We start from the raw sequence: 20840 nt of genomic DNA on the forward strand, positions 1-20840 counted from the left end.
CCTCCCAGCCCCCACCCCTTCAAGACCCTCAGGTTGATTTTCAGAGTCCATAGTCTCTCATGGTTCATCTCCCCTTCCAATTACGCTCAACTCCCTTCTCCTCTCCACCTCCCCATGTCCTCCATGTTATTTGTTATGCTCCACAAATAAGTGAAACCATATGATAATTGACTCTCTCTGCTTGACTTATTTCACTCAGCATCGTCTCTTCCAGTCCCCTCCATGTTGCTACAAAAGTTGGGTATTCATCCTTTCTGATGGAGGCATAATACTCCATAGTGTATATGGACCACATCTTCCTTATACATTTGTCCATTGAAGGGCATTTGGTTCTTTCCACAGTTTGGCGACCGTAGCCATTGCTGCTATAAACGTTGGGGTACAGATGGCCCTTCTTTTCACGACATCTGTATCTTTGGGGTAAAGAGTGCAATTGCAGGGTCATAGGGAAGCTCTATTTTTAATTTCTTGAGGAATCTCCACACTGTTCTCCAAAGCACATTCTTCTTTAGCGCACATGGAACTTTCTCCAGAATAGACCACATACTGGGTCACAAATAAGGGCTCAACTGATACCAAAAGATTGAAATTATTCCCTGCATATTCTCAGACCACAATGCTTTGAAACTGGAACTCATCCACAAGAAAAAATTTGGAAGGAATTCAAACACCTGGAAGCTAAAGACCATCTTGCTTAAGAATGTTTGGATCAACCAAGGAATCAAAGAAGAACTTAAACAATTCATGGAAACCAATGAGAATGAAGACACTTCAGTCCAAAACCTATGGGATACAACAAAGATGGTCCTAAGGGGGAAATACATAGCCATCCACGCCTCCCTCAAAGAAATTGAAAAATCCAGAATACACCAGCTCTCTTTACACCTTAAAGAACTGGAGAATCAACAACAAATTAAGCCAACTCCACACACAAGAAGGGAAATAATGAAGATTAGAGCAGAGATCAATGAAACTAGATAGAAACTAGAGATACAGTAGAATGCATCAACAAAACTAGAAGCTGGTTTTCTTGAAAGAATCAATAAGATCAATAAACCACTGGTCAAACTAATCCAAAAGACAATAGAGAGGACCCCAATTAATAAAATTATGAATGAAAAGGAAGAGATCGCATACTGTTTATTTTGAGACACGATAGATAAGCCCGAAATGAAGACTGCTTTACATCCTGAAAATCAGTGTAGCTATCCCCTTGAGAAGGAAAGACACTTCAAAACAGATTGCATTGCAAGGAGGGGAAAGCAGTAACATGTCCAGAACAGTTTTGACATGAAAAACTAATGACTAATGAACATTAGAGACAACTTAAGTAGAGCTGACTTTCAGATTATGAGGAGATATAATCAGTTGCAGAGGAGTAAAGAAATGCCCATTTCATAATACTGGATCCTTCATCATTCTTTATTAGATGTTCTTCCAAACTTTCTTTAATGCCTGTCAAAACTTGCCATTTTCAGTGGCTTCAATTTCCACCCATATTCTGATAATATACCTTTTAATTTGAGTTCTCAGTATGGTGTTCTACTATTTCTATAAATGAAATACCAATATTTTCACAATGTCACAAAAAGACTGCTTTACTTATTTCTCAGGGGTTCAACAAATCTCTGTCTAAATAAATAAATAAAATCTTTTTTAAAAAGACCATTTGGTTATATCTTTGTTTATGTAATGATTTTTCATACATGTTTTAATAAGTTCTGATTAGAAGAGGCAAGGATGACTATAGAATTTTCTTCAAATCCACATGATTATTATGAGGCAGGATTAACAAAACAGAGTTGAAGGTGAAGGGAGCTTATTTTTCCAGCATTCTTATCCTCTTGAAAAGAGAAAATACTTTGAAAGAGGTAGTGTTACAAGGAGAGAAAAACAGTGACATGAATGGAATAGATTCAACACACAAGACTAATGACTAATGTATACCTGATAAGACTAAAAAGAGTTGACTGAAATATAGATTAGGAAGACACAGAAGTTCCAGAAAAGTTAGAAGTATCTATCTGCATAATTCTGGGTCCATCACAATTTTTCCTTAGATTCTCTTATAAATTTCCTTTATTGTTCCTCTATATTGAGAACTAAAATTCCTCAAAGTTGAGAACTACACAACTCTCCTCATTCAATTTCCACCTATATGCTGAATTGATATACCATTTGTAATATATGGTTTCATATTGATATAGGATAAGTTGTTTCTTGTTTTAATTTAAACTCCCAATATGAAAATCTAATATTTCTCTGAAAGAGATGCAAGTCTTTTAAGGGTATCATGGAAAGACTGTTTTACTTGTTTATTTCTCAGGGTATAAATGAAAGGGTTCAACAAAGGGGCAACAGATATAGTGAGCAGAGAAACTGCCTTATTAATGGCCACTTCATCCTTAGCTGAAGGCTTGACATACATAAATATGCAGCTGCCATACATGATGGAAACCACAATCATGTGGGAAGAACAGGTGGAAAAGGCTTTTTTCCTCTGCTCGACAGAGGGTAATCTTAGAATTGTCCTAACAATGTATATGTATGACAGAACTATACACACAAGGGTCATTATGAAGGTCAAAACAGCACAGACTATAACCAGCTGCTCTATAGGCCAAGTATCTGAACATGAATTCTTCAGTAATGGAGAAGCATCACAATAAAAATGGTCAATAACAGAGTCACGGAATTCCAGATGGAGATTCAAACCAAGGAGTGGAAGGATAATCAATAAGGCAGATACCCAACAACTGAGGATGAGATTCCTGCAGACTCTGTTGTCCATGATGGTCACATAATACAGGGGTTTGCAGATAGCCACGTAGCGATCGTAAGACATCACAGCCAAAAGGAAAAATCCTGTAGATCCAAAGAGTACAATAAAAAAGATTTGGCTGAAGCAAGCCTTGATGGTGATGGTTCTGTCCCCACTTGATATGACGTATAGGTATGCGGGGACACAGGCAGTTGCGAATGAGATTTCTAATAAAGAGAAATTTTGAAGAAAAAAATACATAGCTGTTTTTAAATGAGAATCTACCAAGATGAGAGAAATTATGGTCAGATTCCCAATTACACTTAACATATATGAGATAAACAGAAAGATAAAAATAAAAATCTCTAGCTGTGGGTCATTTGTCAAACCCAGTAAGATGAACGTTGTTACTGCTGAATGGTTTCTCATCATTGGCTTCACACCACTGCCCAATCTTCACATAAAAGTCACAGAAATTGGATCTGAGGAGCAATGTCAAAATATGACAGGATGAATAGTGACTATAAACAAAAATTAAACCTAGTCACATGCTGTGCCTTGTATAACTGCAAAACAGGTCTTTCATGAGGTGGTGACCTTAGTCCCACTGAATGTACCACAATGAAACAAACACAGTTTGTCGAGTTTGTCATCTATTACATGAACTACCTTGGACAAGTCCTTTAACCAAAATGTGCTCCCAATTTCCTCCTCTGTAAGATGGGGTAATGATAATACTACATCTTAAAGTTACTATGAGGTTTAAATAAGATAAACTAAGTACATGCTTATGATAGTATGAAGGAAATAATAAGTACTGTACAGATATTATTTTTTGTATTTTCTGAAGCCAGTCTCTGATCACCTCAAGAAGACATTTAGCTCTTCACATAGCAGCTCTCCTTGTCTGTTTTTCACATCATTAATTTCTTCCCCTTTTCTAGATTAGTATCAACCACATACAAATGTGCTCTGGGATGCTCTTATATAATTTCTTTAATTCCTTCCCATCAGGGAATGACACTTCCACCATACACTTTTAATAGTTTCATACAGTTGTCATATCGTTTTGCCTTTTGTAAACTTTCTAATATGAATACTCAAAACAAAATCAATTTAAGTCAATGATGACAAGAAGGAGGACATAAAACTGAAAGCTGAACTGGAAAAAATCAACCAATTTTCATCTCAAATGAATACCATAACCATACCAGTGGGGAAAAGAAAGGACTAGTGCAAGTTCTGATGAACACATTATCTAACTATATCCTCTCAGTCTTGGTCTGATAGGAGGATAAAAAGTAATATGAACAAATCCTGAATTCTTTTTAGTACACTTGTTTTTTCAAGGAGTATGGATGAAACTATGCTGAAACTATTTTCGATTTATTATAGGACTGAGTAATGAGAACATGTTGATTGTCAGAGATTTTTATAAGGAATTAGAAAGATATCAATATGGATTGGGGAAAGATAAGAAAGAATCCTAAATGGTTGGAGTAGAATGGGAAGTTTCAGCATAAATTTATAATTCTGAAAATATGTATATAAAGATATATATGCATTTTATATATGCTCATGTCTATGAGTGCATGTTTATTTGTATACTGTATTATACCTATAATGCTTGCTTGTATTTTTTAGCCCACTAAAATGGCTAAGTAAAAAGATAACCAAATAGCACTGAGCTCACTCTAGAGCCCCAAGATGAATGAACAGAGGTCCCCTTAAAAAAATGGCTGATCCAGGACTGAAATAAAATAGGTACAGGTGAACATGCAACATCTTGCTATGCCAAAAGTAAGGAAATTCTCAGACAATGGGGTTTGCAACAAGGTTCACTGAAACCAACTTGAAGGAGGTCCCACTGGCAAAATGTGTGACAATTTGAGCACCATAATTAGTAAGCACAGAAATTAATTATAAGCATTGAAAACTAAGAATTCATGAGACCAAACATATACACAGGCAATGGATCAAGTATAAGTTGATAGGAAGGGAGAACTCTTGTTCATAGTAGAATGCCAAGGACCAGCCCACATATGTGGAGCAAGACCTTGAGTTGGAAATCAGACATTGGCAATCACTACAGCAAAGATCAAATCAGGCAAAAACCATTGAGAGATACAAAACTGGGTAAATTTTAGTTGAGGAATAGAAAACTTGTGTGTTCTTTAAGTGTATTCATATAGACTGCTTGTTAGCTATAAAAAAAAAAGTAATGACCATATAATTGGACAATTTGACCTGGTGATCATATGTATCACCCTGAAAATAACCATACTATCTATATAGTACTCTGAGAATGAGAAACCTGAATTGAATGAGGAGAAAACATCAAGGAAACCCAAACTGAAGTTCTATTGAAAAAGGAAGTGGAAACAAACTATATTCTTCAAAAATGTGCACCTCAAAAAAATAACAAAATATACAGGCTGTGGAAATATTCCAAAGAAGGTTAAAGAATCATAACTATTAAATACAATGACTGACCTAGTTTAGGTACTGTTTAGAAGGGAGAAAAATTCAATTAAAAATGTTCCCTATGACCCTGCCATTGCACTACTGGGTATTTACCCCAAAGATACAGATGTAGTGAAAAGAAGGGCCATCTGTACCCCAATGTTTATAGCAGCAATGGTCACGGTCACCAAACTGTGGAAAGAACCAAGATGCCCTTCAACGGACGAATGGATAAGGAAGATGTGGTCCATATACACTATGCCTCCATCAGAAAGGACAAATACCCAACTTTTGTAGCAACATGGACGGGACTGAAAGAGATTATGCTGAGTGAAATAAGTCAAGCACAGAGAGTCAATTATCATATGGTTTCACGTATTTGTGGAGCATAACAAATAACATGGAGGACATGGGGAGAAAAAGAAAAGAAGGGCATTGGGGGAAATTGGAAGGGAAGGTGAGCCATGAGAGACTGTGGACTCTGAAAAACAATCTGAGGGTTTTGACGGGGCAAGGGGTGGGAGGTCAGGGTGCCAGGTGGTGGGTATTGTAGAGGGCATGGGTTGAATGGAGAACTGGGTGTGGTGCAAAAATAATGAATACTGTTGTGCTTAAAATAAAAAAATACTAAAAAAAGTTGATGTAAAAAAAAAGATACATTTACCTTGATGAGCACTGAGTAATATATGGAATTGGTGAATAACTATACTGTATATCTGAAATTAATGTAACACCATATATTAATGTATATTGAAATTAAAACTTAAAATTTTTTAAAAACAAAAAAGAGAAACTTTCAGCTAATCCATAGAATTGTGAGAAATAATAAATTACTTTTTTTAAGCAACTAAAAAAAAAGGATGTTACTGGTCAGGAACAAAGTAAAAGTATGGATGGCAAATTTAATAAAATTATTGATTTGGTGTTAAATTCACTGAAGTCAAGAACATTACTGTGGACTTGCAAGTAAAAATCTCTATTAAGACATACACACTGCATTATGTAAGGATACAGTAGTTAAGGGCCATGATATCTGTATTTTAACCACAAATGTGTCATAAAAATTGTTATGAAGAGAAACAGACAGCAAATAATAAAGTAAGTAGAATAAAATATCAACATTATGTGCATTGGATACTGATGTGTTTTGTACTATTCTTAATTGCACAAGCTTTCTATAAACTTGAAATAATTTCAAAAATAAAATGTTAAATTTAAAGATAAGTCTTCATACTGTCTATTCACTATCACCTGAAAGAGAGGGAAAGCTAAATACACACACACAGAGTTGACCCTTGAAAAACACAGAGGTTAGAAGCACCAACACCCTGCACTGTCAAAATTCTGTGTATAACTTTTGTCTTTCCAAAAATTTAACTACTGATAACCTACTGTTGACCAGAAGACTTGCCAATAAGAAGCCTTACATGTAACTGTCAATTGACACATAATTTGCATATTGTAAGTATTATATATTGTACTTTTATAGTAAAGTAAGCTAGAGAAAAATGTTAAAGAAAATCATAAGGAAGATAAAATACAATTATAGTACTCTACTGTGTTTATTAAAGAAGAAAAAATATATCCACAAAAGTGGACCCACACAGTTCAAATCTGTGTTAAGGGGCAACTGCAGCATCTTTTTACAATGAAATACATTTTTTTTTTAGATCTTTCTGGTTTTTATTTATTTTTTTATTTTTTTATTTATTTTCAGCATAACAGTATTCATTATTTTTGCACCACAACCAGTGCTCCATGCAATCCGTGCCCTCTATAATACCCACTACCTGGAAGATGTGGTCCATATACACTATGGAGTATTATGCCTCCATCAGAAAGGATGAATACCCAACTTTTGTAGCAACATGGACGGGACTGAAAGAGATTATGCTGAGTGAAATAAGTCAAGCAGAGAGAGTCAATCATCATATGATTTCACTTATTTGTGGAGCATAACAAATAGCATGGAGGACATGGGGAGTTAAAGAGGAGAAGGGAGTTGGGGGAAATTGGAAGGGGAGGTGAACCATGAGAGACTATGAAATACACTTCTAATTTAACAAAAGCTCACCAGCACAGTATACGTTTACCCTCTTTCCCCCTCTCAACTACTCTTTCATTCATGGCAGCTGGAGGAACTTTTTTTAAATACTCATTAGTCCATGTCCCTCCCTAACTTAAAATGCAACAATAGTTTCTTATTATCCATAGAACAAAGCTTATGCCATAGCCTACTAGTCACCTCCCATCCCCACTGTCTTTGACCACATCCTGGTTATCTGGCTTTCTGTCTGATCCTCAGGGCAGACCTCCTTTGGTTTCTACACATGCTGAACCATCTGCCTACATTGTTCTCCTGTCAGCATACTCCTGGAATCATGTTGTCACTGTGGGTTCAATTCAAATGTCATCTACTTCTAGGACTGACCCCTGACCACCAAATTTGGTGAGATTCCTCCCATCTGTTCACTCTAATATACACCAGTCTTTTTAGGTTTCTTCCTAATAATCAACACTTTCCAAAATTATCTGTCCCCTCCCTTAAAACTAACTGTAAGTCCCACTTGGGAAAGGAATTTAAACATCTTATATTCTCGTTTATACCCAGCACTAAATATAATGTCTGTCACAGAGTTTTGCATGACAAATTTTGATGAATTTACCCTTTCACAACCAGAATCATGTAAACATATATATTAAATATAAATAAAGAAATGAATCTCTACAGTGGATTTTTCACTTTAGTGAAAAGGATGAGGATGTATTTTAGAGAACATGGGCAAAAGAGTGCTCTTCATGAGATGCTTTTTGCCAACATCTATTTAATTATATTTTTAATGGATTGGTCATATCCACTCTGAAGAAGGAAAAATTACCATATGTTCCAGAATTTTCCTCTATATTATTGATGTTCTTCTTCTTAATACCATTTAGACGTACATCAGTATATCTATCAATGTGGTAAGAAGACCAAAGGCCAACTACACAATCACTCAGGGTCTGGGCAAGAGCAACATAATTGTGGTTCTGAAATGCCTAATTGAATACATGGTCTATCCAGCCCTTTGCTACTTTCGATCAATGTTCTAGGTCTCTGCTATTTAACACAGTAGCCATTAGCCACATATGAATTATTTTTTTAAGTGTCCAAGTGGCCTGAATACTTTACTTTTTTTTTACTAGTTTCAGAAGTAGAATTTAGTGATTTATCACTTGCATATAACACCCAGTGCTCACTTCAAGTGTCCTCCTTAATGCCCATTACCCAATTATCCCTTCTCCCCCACCCACCTCCCCTCCAGCAACACTGTTTCCTAGAGTTCAGCGTCTCTTGTGGTTTGCCTCCCTCTCAATTTTCATCTTATTTTATTTTTCCTTCCCTTCCCCATGTTCATCTGTTTTGTTTCTTAAATTCCAAATATGACTGAAATCATATGGTGCTTATCTTTCTCTGACTAACAAATTTTGCTTAGCATAATACCCTCTAGTTCTGTCCACATCATTGCAAATGGCAAGATTACATTCTTTTTGATTAGCCACATGTGATTTATTATCTGAACACTGAAAGTGTGGCTTGTCTCACTCTCTCCTTCAGCCATCCAAGACGCCAAAAGGAAAGAAAACAAGGGGGAAAAGTTGGCCCTGGCCCCTGCTGTCATGAAGAAACAGGAGGCCAAGAGGTGGTCATCCCTTGTTTGAGAAAAGGGCAAAGAATTTGGGCATCAGAAAGGACATCTAGCCCAAAAGGAACTTTACCTGCTTTGTCAAATTCCTCTGCTATATCCAACTGCAGCAGCAAAGGGCTATTCTCTATAAACATCTAAAAGTACCTCCTGTAATTAACCAATTCGCCCAGGTCTTGGACCACCAAACAGCAACTCAACTGCTTAAGCTGGCCCACAAATACAGAGACAAAGCAAGACAAGAAGTAGAAATGGTTTGCTCAGCTGAGAAGAAAGCTGCCTGCAAAGGAGATGTCTCCAGTAAGAGGCCACCTCTCTGCAAACTGTCACCACCTTGGTGGAAAACAAGAAGGCTCAGATGGTAATGATTATATATACCTGGATCCTACTGAGCTGGTTGTCTTCCTGCCCACCCTGTGTCATTAGATGGGGGTTCCCTACTGCATTATCAAGGGGAAGGCCAGGCTGGTGCATCTGGTCCACAGAAGACCTGCACCCTGTCACCTTCATCCAGGTTAACTCAGAAGACAAAGGAGCTCTGGCTAAGCAGGTGGAAGCTATCAGGACCAATGACTGACAGATAGGATGAAATCCACTGTTACTGGGGAGGAAACATCCTGGGTCAAAAGTCCATGACTCACATTGCCAGTTGGAAAAGGCAAAGGCTAAAGAACTGGCCACTAAACTGGACTGAGTGGATTCTCTTGAATTTCCTGTACATAAGAGTAATAAAAGGTCATCTTTCAAAACAAAAAATGTGACTGGTTTGGATGAGATATGCAGCAACTATAAAATACATATAATATTTAGAAGACTTTATAAGAAAGCTTAATATTAAATATCTCAATAATTTTATTATGGATAGTCACTGAAATGATAATATGCTGGATATATTTAGATAGAGAAATATATAACTTAAAAAAATCTTGCTTGTTTCTACCACTTTTGTAAATGGTACTATTGGAAAATTCTGGATTGCAAATGTGGCTTACACTGTATTTTTATTGGCTAAAGTTGTTATAATATTTCATGTCTTCTCCCATTAGAAAATTTAAAAAGCATCCCCATAAGACCCAATTAGTTTGGTGTCTAAATAGCTTCCTCTGACTTTTTTATTATTCCCAACAAATGTATGTTTCCTGCATCAAGGATATGAAGCTCACTTTACTTTTGTGAAATGAGTGAATAGTATCAGTTTCCACTAAGAAAATTTCCCCAGTATAATACCAAGGTTGAAGATATTACAAAAAAGAGGGGTGGGGAGAGATATTAACCTGGGTTTATGAGACAGATCAACAATTAGTGACACTGGTGCTAAAATAGAAGGAGATTTTTCTAATTGAATATTTCCCATTGATAATTGAGATAAATGGAATAGATATGTAGACAGACACTTGATAGAAGAAATAGAGACAAAGTGAGGGTTCTGTAGACACCTGGAGACTTGTTTCTGTGTGCCAATCAAACCACTATACCTGCGAAGCTATCAATTTAATTATAGATTAAATGAGTCTGCCCATGTTGTCAATTTGATGAAGGTTCATTTGCTCTATTTAAAAAAATCTCAAAAATTGTCTTAATATCAAAAATAAAGTTTGAAAGAAGTATTTGAGGAAAAGTTGACTGGCTCAGTCAGTAGAGCATGCCACTCTTGATCTCAGGGTCGTGAGTTCAAGCTCCATATTGGGCGTGGAAACTGCTTTTAAAAATGTTCAAAAAAGGGGGGCTCCTGGATGGCTCTGATGGTTAGGCATCTGCCTTTGGCTCATGAACAGCTCAGGGCATGATCTCTAGGTCCTGGGATCGGGCTCCCAGCTCAGCAGGGAGCCTGTTTCTCCCTCTGCCTCATCACCCACTTGTGTTCTCTTTCTTTATCAAATGAATAAATAAAATCTTTTTTTAATGTAAAAAAAGAAAGAAGTATTTTATTTTCTCTCCCAGATTAAAATATGTAGTGAAACATATTATATAGAGAAAAGCAAAAATATCCTCTCCATCAGTTACAAATACTAAGGGTACCTGACAAGTAAAAGATTCAGTACTTACCTTTGACATTCTTCGTTGTTTCACTTGGAAGCTGTACCTCAAGTGGCATAAGTGAACCTCCAACTGAACAACAAGATACCAGTAGGAGCATCTAAGCACATTTTTTGGCCCTTAGGAACCCATACTCACTATGAATATACATATGGCTGCTAGGTTACAAGATATACCATCCTATTTTCAAATGAGGAACTATGTCTGTGCACTCTAAGGAAAGGGAAGATAACTAAGTTCAAAAGTTAAGAAGCCTCTCTAGGTCTTCAAAAATGGGTGTTCTCATTTTCTATGAGGCCAAACAGATTTTTAAATTAAAGACCCTCCTTATTACCTCCTTCAAATATGGTGCATAGAAAAAAAAAACTCAATAAAAAGGTCCCTAAGGCCCCTGAATCAAAACCCTCTGATGAATCTAAACTATAATTTATTCTGGCAAAAAAAAATCCCAACCCAAGCACCAATGGGGTTAGTACCCTTGGAGAGAAAGAGAGGTAATAAGAGAAATCAGCTCAATCCAGGCATAGAAAAGTAAGATTCTAATTACAAATCAGAACTATTCTTCATCATATATTCACACATGGTTTAGGCAGTGCAATGAGTTAGGCAACAGTCTTCCCATATAAAACTACACATATATGCATATTTAATATAGAACAATTCAAAAGTAGATATGAAACATTAAAAAATCATAGAACCTCTAAAACCCAAAAGTGAACATTATTATTTAGGTGGTTGTCCTTCAAAATGTTACCCACGTTTGCATACATATATATATATATTTTTTTTTAAGAATAATATCACGCATCTCACACAGTAAGTTCTTCGATATTTGTCAAATGATTTATTCCTGTTAGAATCTGAGATTATACTAGCCTTCTTTTTTAATGGTGTGCCTGAAGTCTTCTTTAGGATGATTGATTTTTTCAGAGAGTTTAGAAAGATACTTTTATTCATCTAAGATTAAACAACTTCAATCTTACCTAGATTATAAGGTGATTTCATGATTAATACTGTTCAACTTAATAAATACTATCTAGACATCAAAATAACATATTTCTTTTAAAATTACCCATGTAATTTATGTACTAAAATAATGTAAAAAATTATTAAAAATTGCTTCACTAATGGTACACATAGGTTATATAAAAATAAAATGTTTTTTAAAAGCATGTATTTTCACACTGTATATCCTGGAAGTTTATATGAATTCTTTAGGGAAATCTTTGATACATACACATCCCATACCCCAATAGGTAAAGTCCTTTTTATATGTCATCATTGTGTTCTATTTTTTTTTTTAATGTAGTTTGTGTGATCACTTGATTAATGTTTATCTTCTTAAGTTTTGTGATGGAAGAGACTGTATCTGTTTTGTCCACCAGTATATGTTCCTGGTATCTAGCACAGTCTGGCCTTGGTTGGGGTGTGATAAAAGCATGTGTTGAACAAATTAATGAAGTCCACGCATTTAAAATAACCTGATGGGAGGCAATAGAATTAAGCAGTCAAACAAGCAAAAATCCTAAGAATAAACAGCAGAAAATCCTTATTGGAAACATGGTTATTTGACTACAATATTTTTGTTTTGGTGTCTATAAACAGCCTGCAGGTGTTCAACGAAGTATTTGGGGAAGGAAGCTAAGAAAGGTGTCTTCCAGTTTCTTATATAGAAATTCAGCTTATTGTTGTCATTTCAGGTTGTTCCATAGTTATTTTTAAGGTATGCAAAGTTTGTTTTATCTAGTAATCATTTCTTTATAATTTCTTCCATTGGTTTTGTACTTAGACCTTATTGTGTTCAACTATTTACATGTAATTTCTATGTGTTATATTTTAATTTTTATACTTTTAATATATCTGATCTTTTTGGAAAAAAAAAAGAATACCACGCAGCATTTTAACTTACATTTTTACCTTAAAATCTTTTTGCGAGAGAAAAAGAGTGAGCATGAAAGGGGGAGGGGCAGAGGGATCAGCAGGCTCCCACCTGAGCAGGGAGCCCAATGAGGGACTTGATCCTAAAACCCTGGGATCATGACCTGAGCCAAAGACAGATGTTTAACTGACTAAGCCACCCAGGTGCCCAGTAAACATCTTTCTATTTCAAACCATAAGTGACTCTTAATCTCACAAAACGAACTGAGGGTTGCTGGGGGGAGGGGGTTTGGGAGAAGGGAGTGGGATTATGGACATTGGGGAGGGTATGTGCTTTGGTGAGTGCTGTGAAGTGTGTAAACCTGGTGATTCACAGACCTGTACCCCTGGGGATAAAAATATATGTTTATAAAAAATAAAAAATTAATTAATAAAAAAATAAAAATATAAATAAATAAATAAATAAATAAATAAATAAAAGAGAGAGATACATAGGCCAGTATTATTTATTTCACAATGGTCTTTGTTGTAGGCTTTCCTTTCTCATGCTAAGAAAGTAACTTTCTGTTCCTAATTTCCTAAGATTAAATAATTAATGAATAGATATTGCTGTTCACCAATGCCCATTCTATACCTACAGAGATTATTACATGTTTCTCTTTTAATTCAGTTACAGTTCTGAAAAATAAATAGATTTTTCTAATATTAAACCAATTCACATTTCTGAGATGAGTACACATTGAGGTACTTTTTTAAGTACTATAATATACTTTTCATACTTATACCTACACTTATATTTATTATACTTATACTTTTTAAGTACTATATTATACTTTTAATATATCACTGATTTGGTTATTGATATTTTCATTAAGACTCCTGCACCTGTGTTTTTGAGTGAGAATCCTCTGTAATTTCCTATTCTTGATAGTCCTTATCAGGTTTGGGTATTAATGCTACAGTGTACTGAGGATACATCTCCTATTCTTTGGAAGAGTTTGTGTAGTAATTTCTTTTAAAATAATTGGTAGAATTTTTATTTTGACCATACAGGCTGGAAATGTTTTGTGAGATTTCTGACCAATTTATTCATTCCTTTAATGACTACAAGATAATTTTTCATTTTTAAATCAGTGTTAAGAGTAGGTCTCAAGGATCAGACACAAGCCCTCAGACCTCAGTCTGGGGAATTAATAGAGGTAAGGCTACAAAGTTACCAGATTGCTGAACTGGGAGCAGGGAGAGAGGCGAGTCTCACAGGAGCCACCAAAGCCATGCATCAAGTGCATTCAGGGAGAGGGACTACAGACAACAGAACTGGATCAGTGTTAATAACCGTCAGAAAGGGTACCAACGCCAGATGCAGGCTCTTGCTTTAAAGAGACACTTTCCTCCTTTGGAAATGCACAGGAAGAGAAGGAAGGGAAGAAGGACAGCAAAGCCAGCAGACTTACACTCCAGCTCATATTTTTTTTCCATTTTTTTAAATTCTCTTTTATGAACATATAATGTCCCAGGGATACAGGTCTGTGAATCGCCAGGTTCACACACTTCACAGCACTCACCATAGCACTCACCCTCCCCAATGTCCATAACCCAACCACCCTCTCCCTACCACCTCCCCCCAGCAACCCTCAGTTTGTTTTGTGAGATTAAGAGTTTCTTAAGGTTTGTCTCCCTCCCAATCCGATCTTGTTTCATTTATTCCTTTCCTATCCCCCATACTCCCCATGTTGCCTCTCAACTTCCTCCTATCAGGGGGATCATATGATAATTATCTTTCTCTGATTGATTTCACTAAGCTTAATACCTTCTAGTTCCATCCACGTCATCACAAATAGCAAGATTTCAATTTCTTTTGATGGTTGCATAGTATTCCATTGTGTATATATACACCACATCTTCTTTATCAACTCATCTGTTGATGGACATCTAGGTTCTTTCCATAGTTTGGCTACTGTGAATATTGCTGCTATAAACATTCAGGTGCATGTGCCCCTTCAGATCACTACATTTGTATCTTTAGGGTAAATACCCAGTAGTGCAATTGCTGGGTCATAGGGTAGCTCTATTTTCAACCTTTTGAAGAATGTCCATGCTGTTTTCCAGAGAGGTTGCACCAGCTTGCATTCCCACCAACAGTGTAGGACGGTTCCCCTTTCTCCTCATCCTCACAAGCATCTGTCATTCCCTGACTTGTTAATTTTAGCCATTCTGACTAGTGTGAGGTGGTATCTCATTGTGATTTTGATTTGTATTTCCCTGATGCCGAGTGATGTGGAGCACTTTTCCATGTGTCTGTTGACCATCTGGATGTCTTCTTTGCAGAAATGTCTGTTCATGTCCTCTGCCCATTCCTTGACTGGATTATTTGTTCTTTGGGTGTTGAGCTTGATAAGTTCTTTAGAGATTTTAGATACTAGCCCTTTATCTGATATGTCGTTTGCAAATATCTTCTCCCATTCTGTCAGTTGTTTTTGGTTTTGTTAACTGTTTCCTTTGCTGTGCAAAAGCTTTTGATCTTGATGAAATCCCAATAGTTCATTTTTGCCCTTCCTTTCCTTGCCTTTGGCAATGTTCCTAGGAAGAAGTTGTTGCAGCTGAGATCAAAGAGGTTGCTGCCTGTGTTCTCCTCAAGGATTTTGATGGATTCCTTTCTCACATTGAGGTCCTTTATCCATTTCGAGTCTATTTTCATGTGTGGTGTAAGGAAATGGTCCAATTTCATTTTTCTGCATGTGGCTGTCCAATCTTCCCAACACCATTTATTGAAGAGGCTGTCTTTTTTCCATTGGACATTCTTTCCTGCTTTGTTGAAGATTAGTTGATCATAGAGTTGAGGGTCTATTTCCGGGCTGTCTATTCTGTTCCATTGATCTATGTGTCTGTTTTTGTGCCAGTACCATACTGTCTTGATGATGACAGCTTTGTAATAGAGCTTGAAGTCCGGAATTGTGATGCCAGCAACTTTGGCTTTCTTTTTCAATATTCCTTTGGCTATTCGTCATCTTTTCTGGTTCCATACAAATTTTAGGATTATTTGTTCCATTTATTTTTTTTTAAAAAATGGATGGGATTGGTGCAAAAATAACGAATACTGTTATGCTGAAAATAAATAAAAAATAAATTTATTTTTTTTAAATGGATGGGATTTTGATAGGGATTGCATTAAATGTATAGATTGCTTTGGGTAGCATAGACATTTTCACAATATTTGTTCTTCCAATCCAGGAGCATGGAACGTTTTTCCATTTCTTTGTGTCTTCCTCCTTTTCTTTCATGAGTACTTTGTAGTTTTCTGAGTATAGATTCTTTGCCTCTTTGGTTAGGTTTATTCCTAGGTATCTTATGGTTTTGGGTGCAATTATAAATGGGATGGACTCCTTAATTTCTCTTTCTTCTGTCTTGTTGTTGGTGTAAAGAAATGCAACTGATTTCTGTGCATTGATTTTATATCCTGACACTTTACTGAATTCCTGTATACGTTCTAGCAGATTTGGAGTGGAGTCTTTGGATTTTCCACATATAGTACTATATCATCTGCAAAGAGTGAGAGTTTGACTTCTTTCAGGCTTATATTTTTGATCTACTATTTTCACATCTAAGCCTTGGGGCTTTTTTATTTTTTAATTAACATTTTTTGGACATATTGTACATTCAGAATGGGGTGAGAAAACTCAAAATTCTTCAGCTTGAAGACTTTTCATTCAGGCCTCTCCAGTGTCCCGTATGGTTTCCCTAGCCTTGCAAGACCACCAAGAGATCTGCTGTTTCCCCTGCAAAGCATTTATCGTGGACCCTATTTTTGAATACCTATTGCTGTATAACATATCACTTCAAGTTTTAGTGGATAAAAAAAACTCTTTGACACTTGCAATTCTAGGAGAAGACATGGGATAGCTGGGTGGTTCCCACATGGGTCTTTCATTTAGTTGTAATCAGTGGTGAGTAGTTTTGGAATCATGTGAAGGCTCATCAAAGCTGATGTCCAAGGTGGCTTATTCATCAGATGTCACCAAAACTAAGATGGCTGAATGAAAAGGGGGTTGAGCAAGTATTTCTCTCTATGCAGCCTCTCTGCAATTATCTCTCTGCTCACTGTATAACAACCTCAGGGTATTCAAACTCCTTACCTAACACCTGTGTTCCCCAAAGCATCTGTTCCAAAAAAGAAAATGGAAGCTACAAGTCTCCAAAGACCTAATTTCTGAAGTGATACAACTTCACTTTTATCATATTTGATGGTCACAATCAAGTCATAAAGATAGTCAAGATTAAATGAGAGAGGAAAGAAACTGGACCTTCTGATCTGGAAAATAACAAGGAACTGGCAAGTATCTTTAATCCACCAGAGTCACGAATGTGAAAATGTCCTCAAGAGTTAGAGGCTCTTGGGGTGGCTGGGTGGCTCAGTGGGTTAAAGCCTCTGCCTTTGGCTCAGGACATGATCCCAGGACCTGGGATCAAGCCCCAAATCAGGCTCTCTGTTCGGCAAGAAGCCTGCTTCCTCCTCTCTCTCTCTGCCTGCCTCTCTGCCTACTTGTGATCTCTGTCTGTCAAATAAATAAATAAAATCTTTAAAAAAAAAAAAAAAGGGTTAGGGGCTCCTGGGTGGCTAAGTCAGTTAAGTGTCTGTCTTCAGCTCAGTCATGAATCCCTGCCCTATGGGGATCCTGTTACTCCCTCTCCCTCTGCCTGATGCTCTGTCTGCTTGTGCCCTCTCTCTCTGTCAAATAAATAAAATCTTTTTTTAAAAAAAAGTTAAAGTGTTGGGTCCATTATCAAAGGACCAAGACTGAGACAAAGTGAAAGTTATGCAAAGCCTTATTCTATGCTAAGCATTGGAAGTTAGAATGACTGGCCAGGGGAATGAGGTTGAGACAAAGTGAAAGTTATGTAAAGCTTTATTCTATGCCAAGCATTAGAAGTCAGATTGACCGGGCAGGGCCACCTCCGAAGACAGCGACCACCCCTTGGTCTTACAGGCTAGTTTTATAGGGCACAACCGCATACATCTACATATGTGGCTTTGGCTGATTGGATGTCTCCTACCTGTGTCCTTTAGTAACGGTTACCCAGAACTGATACTAGTAACTGCTCAGGTGTTTATTAAACAACAAAATGGCCTTGTTTTAGGTATGTGTTTTAGCAACGGTTACCCAGAACAGGTATCAGTAATGGCTGAGACATTTATTAAACAACAAAATGGCTACCTAGGCAACATGGAGTCACTATGGCTAAGTAGCCCCAGGCAGGCCCTAGGGGTTTAACAGGTTTTAACATGGAATCAGCCCCAACAAAAGCAACTATTTACAATTAGTTCATCTTCTCACAATTCTACCCTTTGCATAATCTCAGCTCCTCCAGTCCTCATTGTTTCAGCCACTGCCTGATGTTAAGTCAGTGATTTTTTTACTTGCTTTAGTACTTGGTTTTGGAATAATTACTCAGAAGAGATAGCCTTTCAATTATTATTAAGACTTTGGAGGGTGCTTAGGTGGCTCAGTTGTTAAGCCGTGGCCTTTGGCTCAGGTCACAGTCCCAGGGTCCTGGAATCAAGCCTCATGGTGGGCTCCCCACTCAGCGGACAGCCTGCTTCTCCCTCTCCCTCTGACCGCAGCTCTTCTTACTTGTGCTCTCTCTCTCTCTCTGCGTGTAAAAATAAATAAAATCTTTATTAAAAAAAAAAAGACTTGTTGGTTACATTTTTGTGTATGTAATGATTTTTTGTACATGTTTTAATAAGTTCAGATAAGAAGAGGCAAGGATGCCTATTAGAATTTTGTTCAAATTCACGTTTATTGTGAGGCAGCATTAACAAAGCAGAGTTGAGGGGAACAGAGCTTATGTTTCCTAAAAATCAGTGTTCTTATCCTCTGGAAAAGAGAAAATACTTTGAAAGAGGTAGTGTTGCAAGGAGGGGAAAGCAGTGACATGGATGGAATAAATACAACACACAAGACTAATGACTAATGTATACCTGACAAGACTAAAAAGAGTTGACTGAAATATAGAATAAGATGACACTGGGGTGTAACAAATAGCATGGATGACATGGGGAGTTAGAGAGGAGAAGGGATTTGGGGGAAATTGGAAGGGTAGGGAAACCATGAGAGACTATGGACTCTGAAAAACAATATGAGGGTTTTGAAGGGGTGGGGGTGAGAGGTTGGGGTACCAGGTGGTGGGTATTATGGAGGGCATGGATTGCATGGAGCACTGGGTGTGGTGCAAAAATAATGAATACTGTTATGCTCAAAATAAATAAAAAATAAATTTAAAAAAAAAAAAGAAGAAGACACAAGGGTGGGCACCTGGATGGCTCATTTGGTTGAGCAACTGCCTTTGGCTCAGGTCATGATCCTGGGGTCCCGGAATCAAGTCCCACATCCGGCTTCCTGCTCAGCAGGTAATCTGCTTATCCTACTGACCTCTCTACTCTCATGCTCTCTCTCTCTCAAATAAATAAATAAAATCTTAAAAAAAAAAAAACACAGGGGTGCCTTGGTGGCTCAGTGAGTTAAAGCCTCTGCATTCAGCTCAGGTCATGATCCCAGGGTCCTGGAATCAAGCCCCACATCAGGCTCTCCACTCAGTGGGAAGCCTGCTTCCCCTCCTCTCTCTGCCTAATTGTGGTTTCTGTCTGTCAAATAAATAAATAAAATCTTTTAAAAACAAAAACAAAGAAGACACAGAAGTTCCAGGAGAGTAAGAAGTATCTATCTGCCAGATAATCACATCAAAAAATGGGCAGAAGACATGAACAGACACTTCTCCAAAGAAGACATGCAAATGGCCAACAGACACATGAAAAAATGTTCATCATCACTAGCCATCAGGGAGATTCAAATCAAAACCACATTGAGATACCACCTTACACCAGTTAGAATGGCCAAAATTAGCAAGACAGGAAACAACAAGTGTTGGAAAGGATATGGAGAAAGGGAAACCCTCTTACGCTGTTGGTGGGAATGCAAGTTGGTGCATCCACTTTGGAAAACAGTGTGGAGATTTCTTAAGAAATTAAAAATAGAGCTTTCCCATGACCCTGCAATTGCACTATTGAGTATTTACCCCAAAGATACAGACATAGTGAAAAGAAGGGCCATCTGTACCCCAATGTTCATAGCAGCAATGACCACAGTCACCAAACTGTGGAAAGAGCCAAGATGCCCTTCAACAGAAAAATGAATAAAGAAGATGTGGTCCGTATATACTATGGAGTGGTATGCCTCCATCAGAAAGGATGAATATTTAACTTTTGTATCAACATGGATGGGACTGGAAGAGATGATGCTGAGTGAAATAAGTCAAGCAGAGAGAATCAATTATTATATGGCTTCACTTACTTGTGGAGCATAAGGAATAACATGGAGGACATTGGGTGAAGGGGAGGAGAAGGGAGTTGGGGGAAATCAGAGAGGGAGATGAACCATGAGAGACTTCAGACTCTGCGAAACAAACAGGATTTGAAGGAGAAGGGAGTAGGGGTTGGGAGAGCCTGGTGGTGGGTATTAAGGAGGGCATGTATTGCATGGAGCACTAGCTGTGATGCATAAACAATGACTCTTGGAACACTGAAATAAAACTAAAAAAAAAAAAGTATCTGCATAATGTTGGGCCCATCACAATTTCTCCTTAGACTTTTTTCTCAATTTTCTTTATTGTTCCTCTATATTGAGAACTAAAATTCCTCAAAGTTGAGAACTACACAACTCCCATAATTCATTTTCCACCTATATGCTGAATTGATATACCGTTTGTAATATATGATTTCATATTGATATAGGATAAGTTGTTTCTTGTTTTAATTTATTTTTTTAAAATTTTTTTAAGATTTTATTTATTTATCAGAGAGAGAGAGGGGGAGAGAGAGAGCACAGGCAGACAGAATGGCAGGCAGAGGCAGAGGGAGAAGCAGGCTCCCTGCTGAGCAAGGAGCCTGACGTGGGACTCAATCCCAGGATGCTGGGATCATGACCTGAGCCAAAGGCAGCTGCTTAACCAACTGAGCC

General features: G+C 37.2%; 2 protein-coding genes across 2 annotated transcripts in view; both read right to left on the bottom strand.

The window, feature by feature from the left end:
* Positions 1–2251: 2251 nt before the first annotated feature.
* LOC132020373 (olfactory receptor 6C2-like) lies at positions 2252–3190 on the bottom strand. The gene has a single exon (XM_059404532.1). The coding sequence runs from the start codon at positions 3188–3190 to the stop codon at positions 2252–2254; it is 939 nt and encodes a 312-aa protein (XP_059260515.1).
* Positions 3191–8882: 5692 nt separating this feature from the next.
* The window catches only part of LOC132020374 (olfactory receptor 6C2-like), a 13322-nt gene continuing 1364 nt past the window's right edge, over positions 8883–20840 (bottom strand). The window contains 2 exon segments of the mRNA XM_059404533.1: positions 8883–9014; positions 10957–11019. Of these exon segments, the coding sequence (XP_059260516.1) occupies positions 8883–9014; positions 10957–11019 (195 nt within the window).

Source organism: Mustela nigripes, chromosome 6 (genome assembly GCF_022355385.1).
Source record: "Mustela nigripes isolate SB6536 chromosome 6, MUSNIG.SB6536, whole genome shotgun sequence".
Taxonomy (NCBI): domain Eukaryota; kingdom Metazoa; phylum Chordata; class Mammalia; order Carnivora; family Mustelidae; genus Mustela; species Mustela nigripes.

Coding starts and splice junctions, on each gene's coding strand:
- LOC132020373 (XM_059404532.1), bottom strand. CDS start 3,190: ATGAGAAACCATTCAGCAGTAACAACGTTCATCTTACTGGGTTTGACA.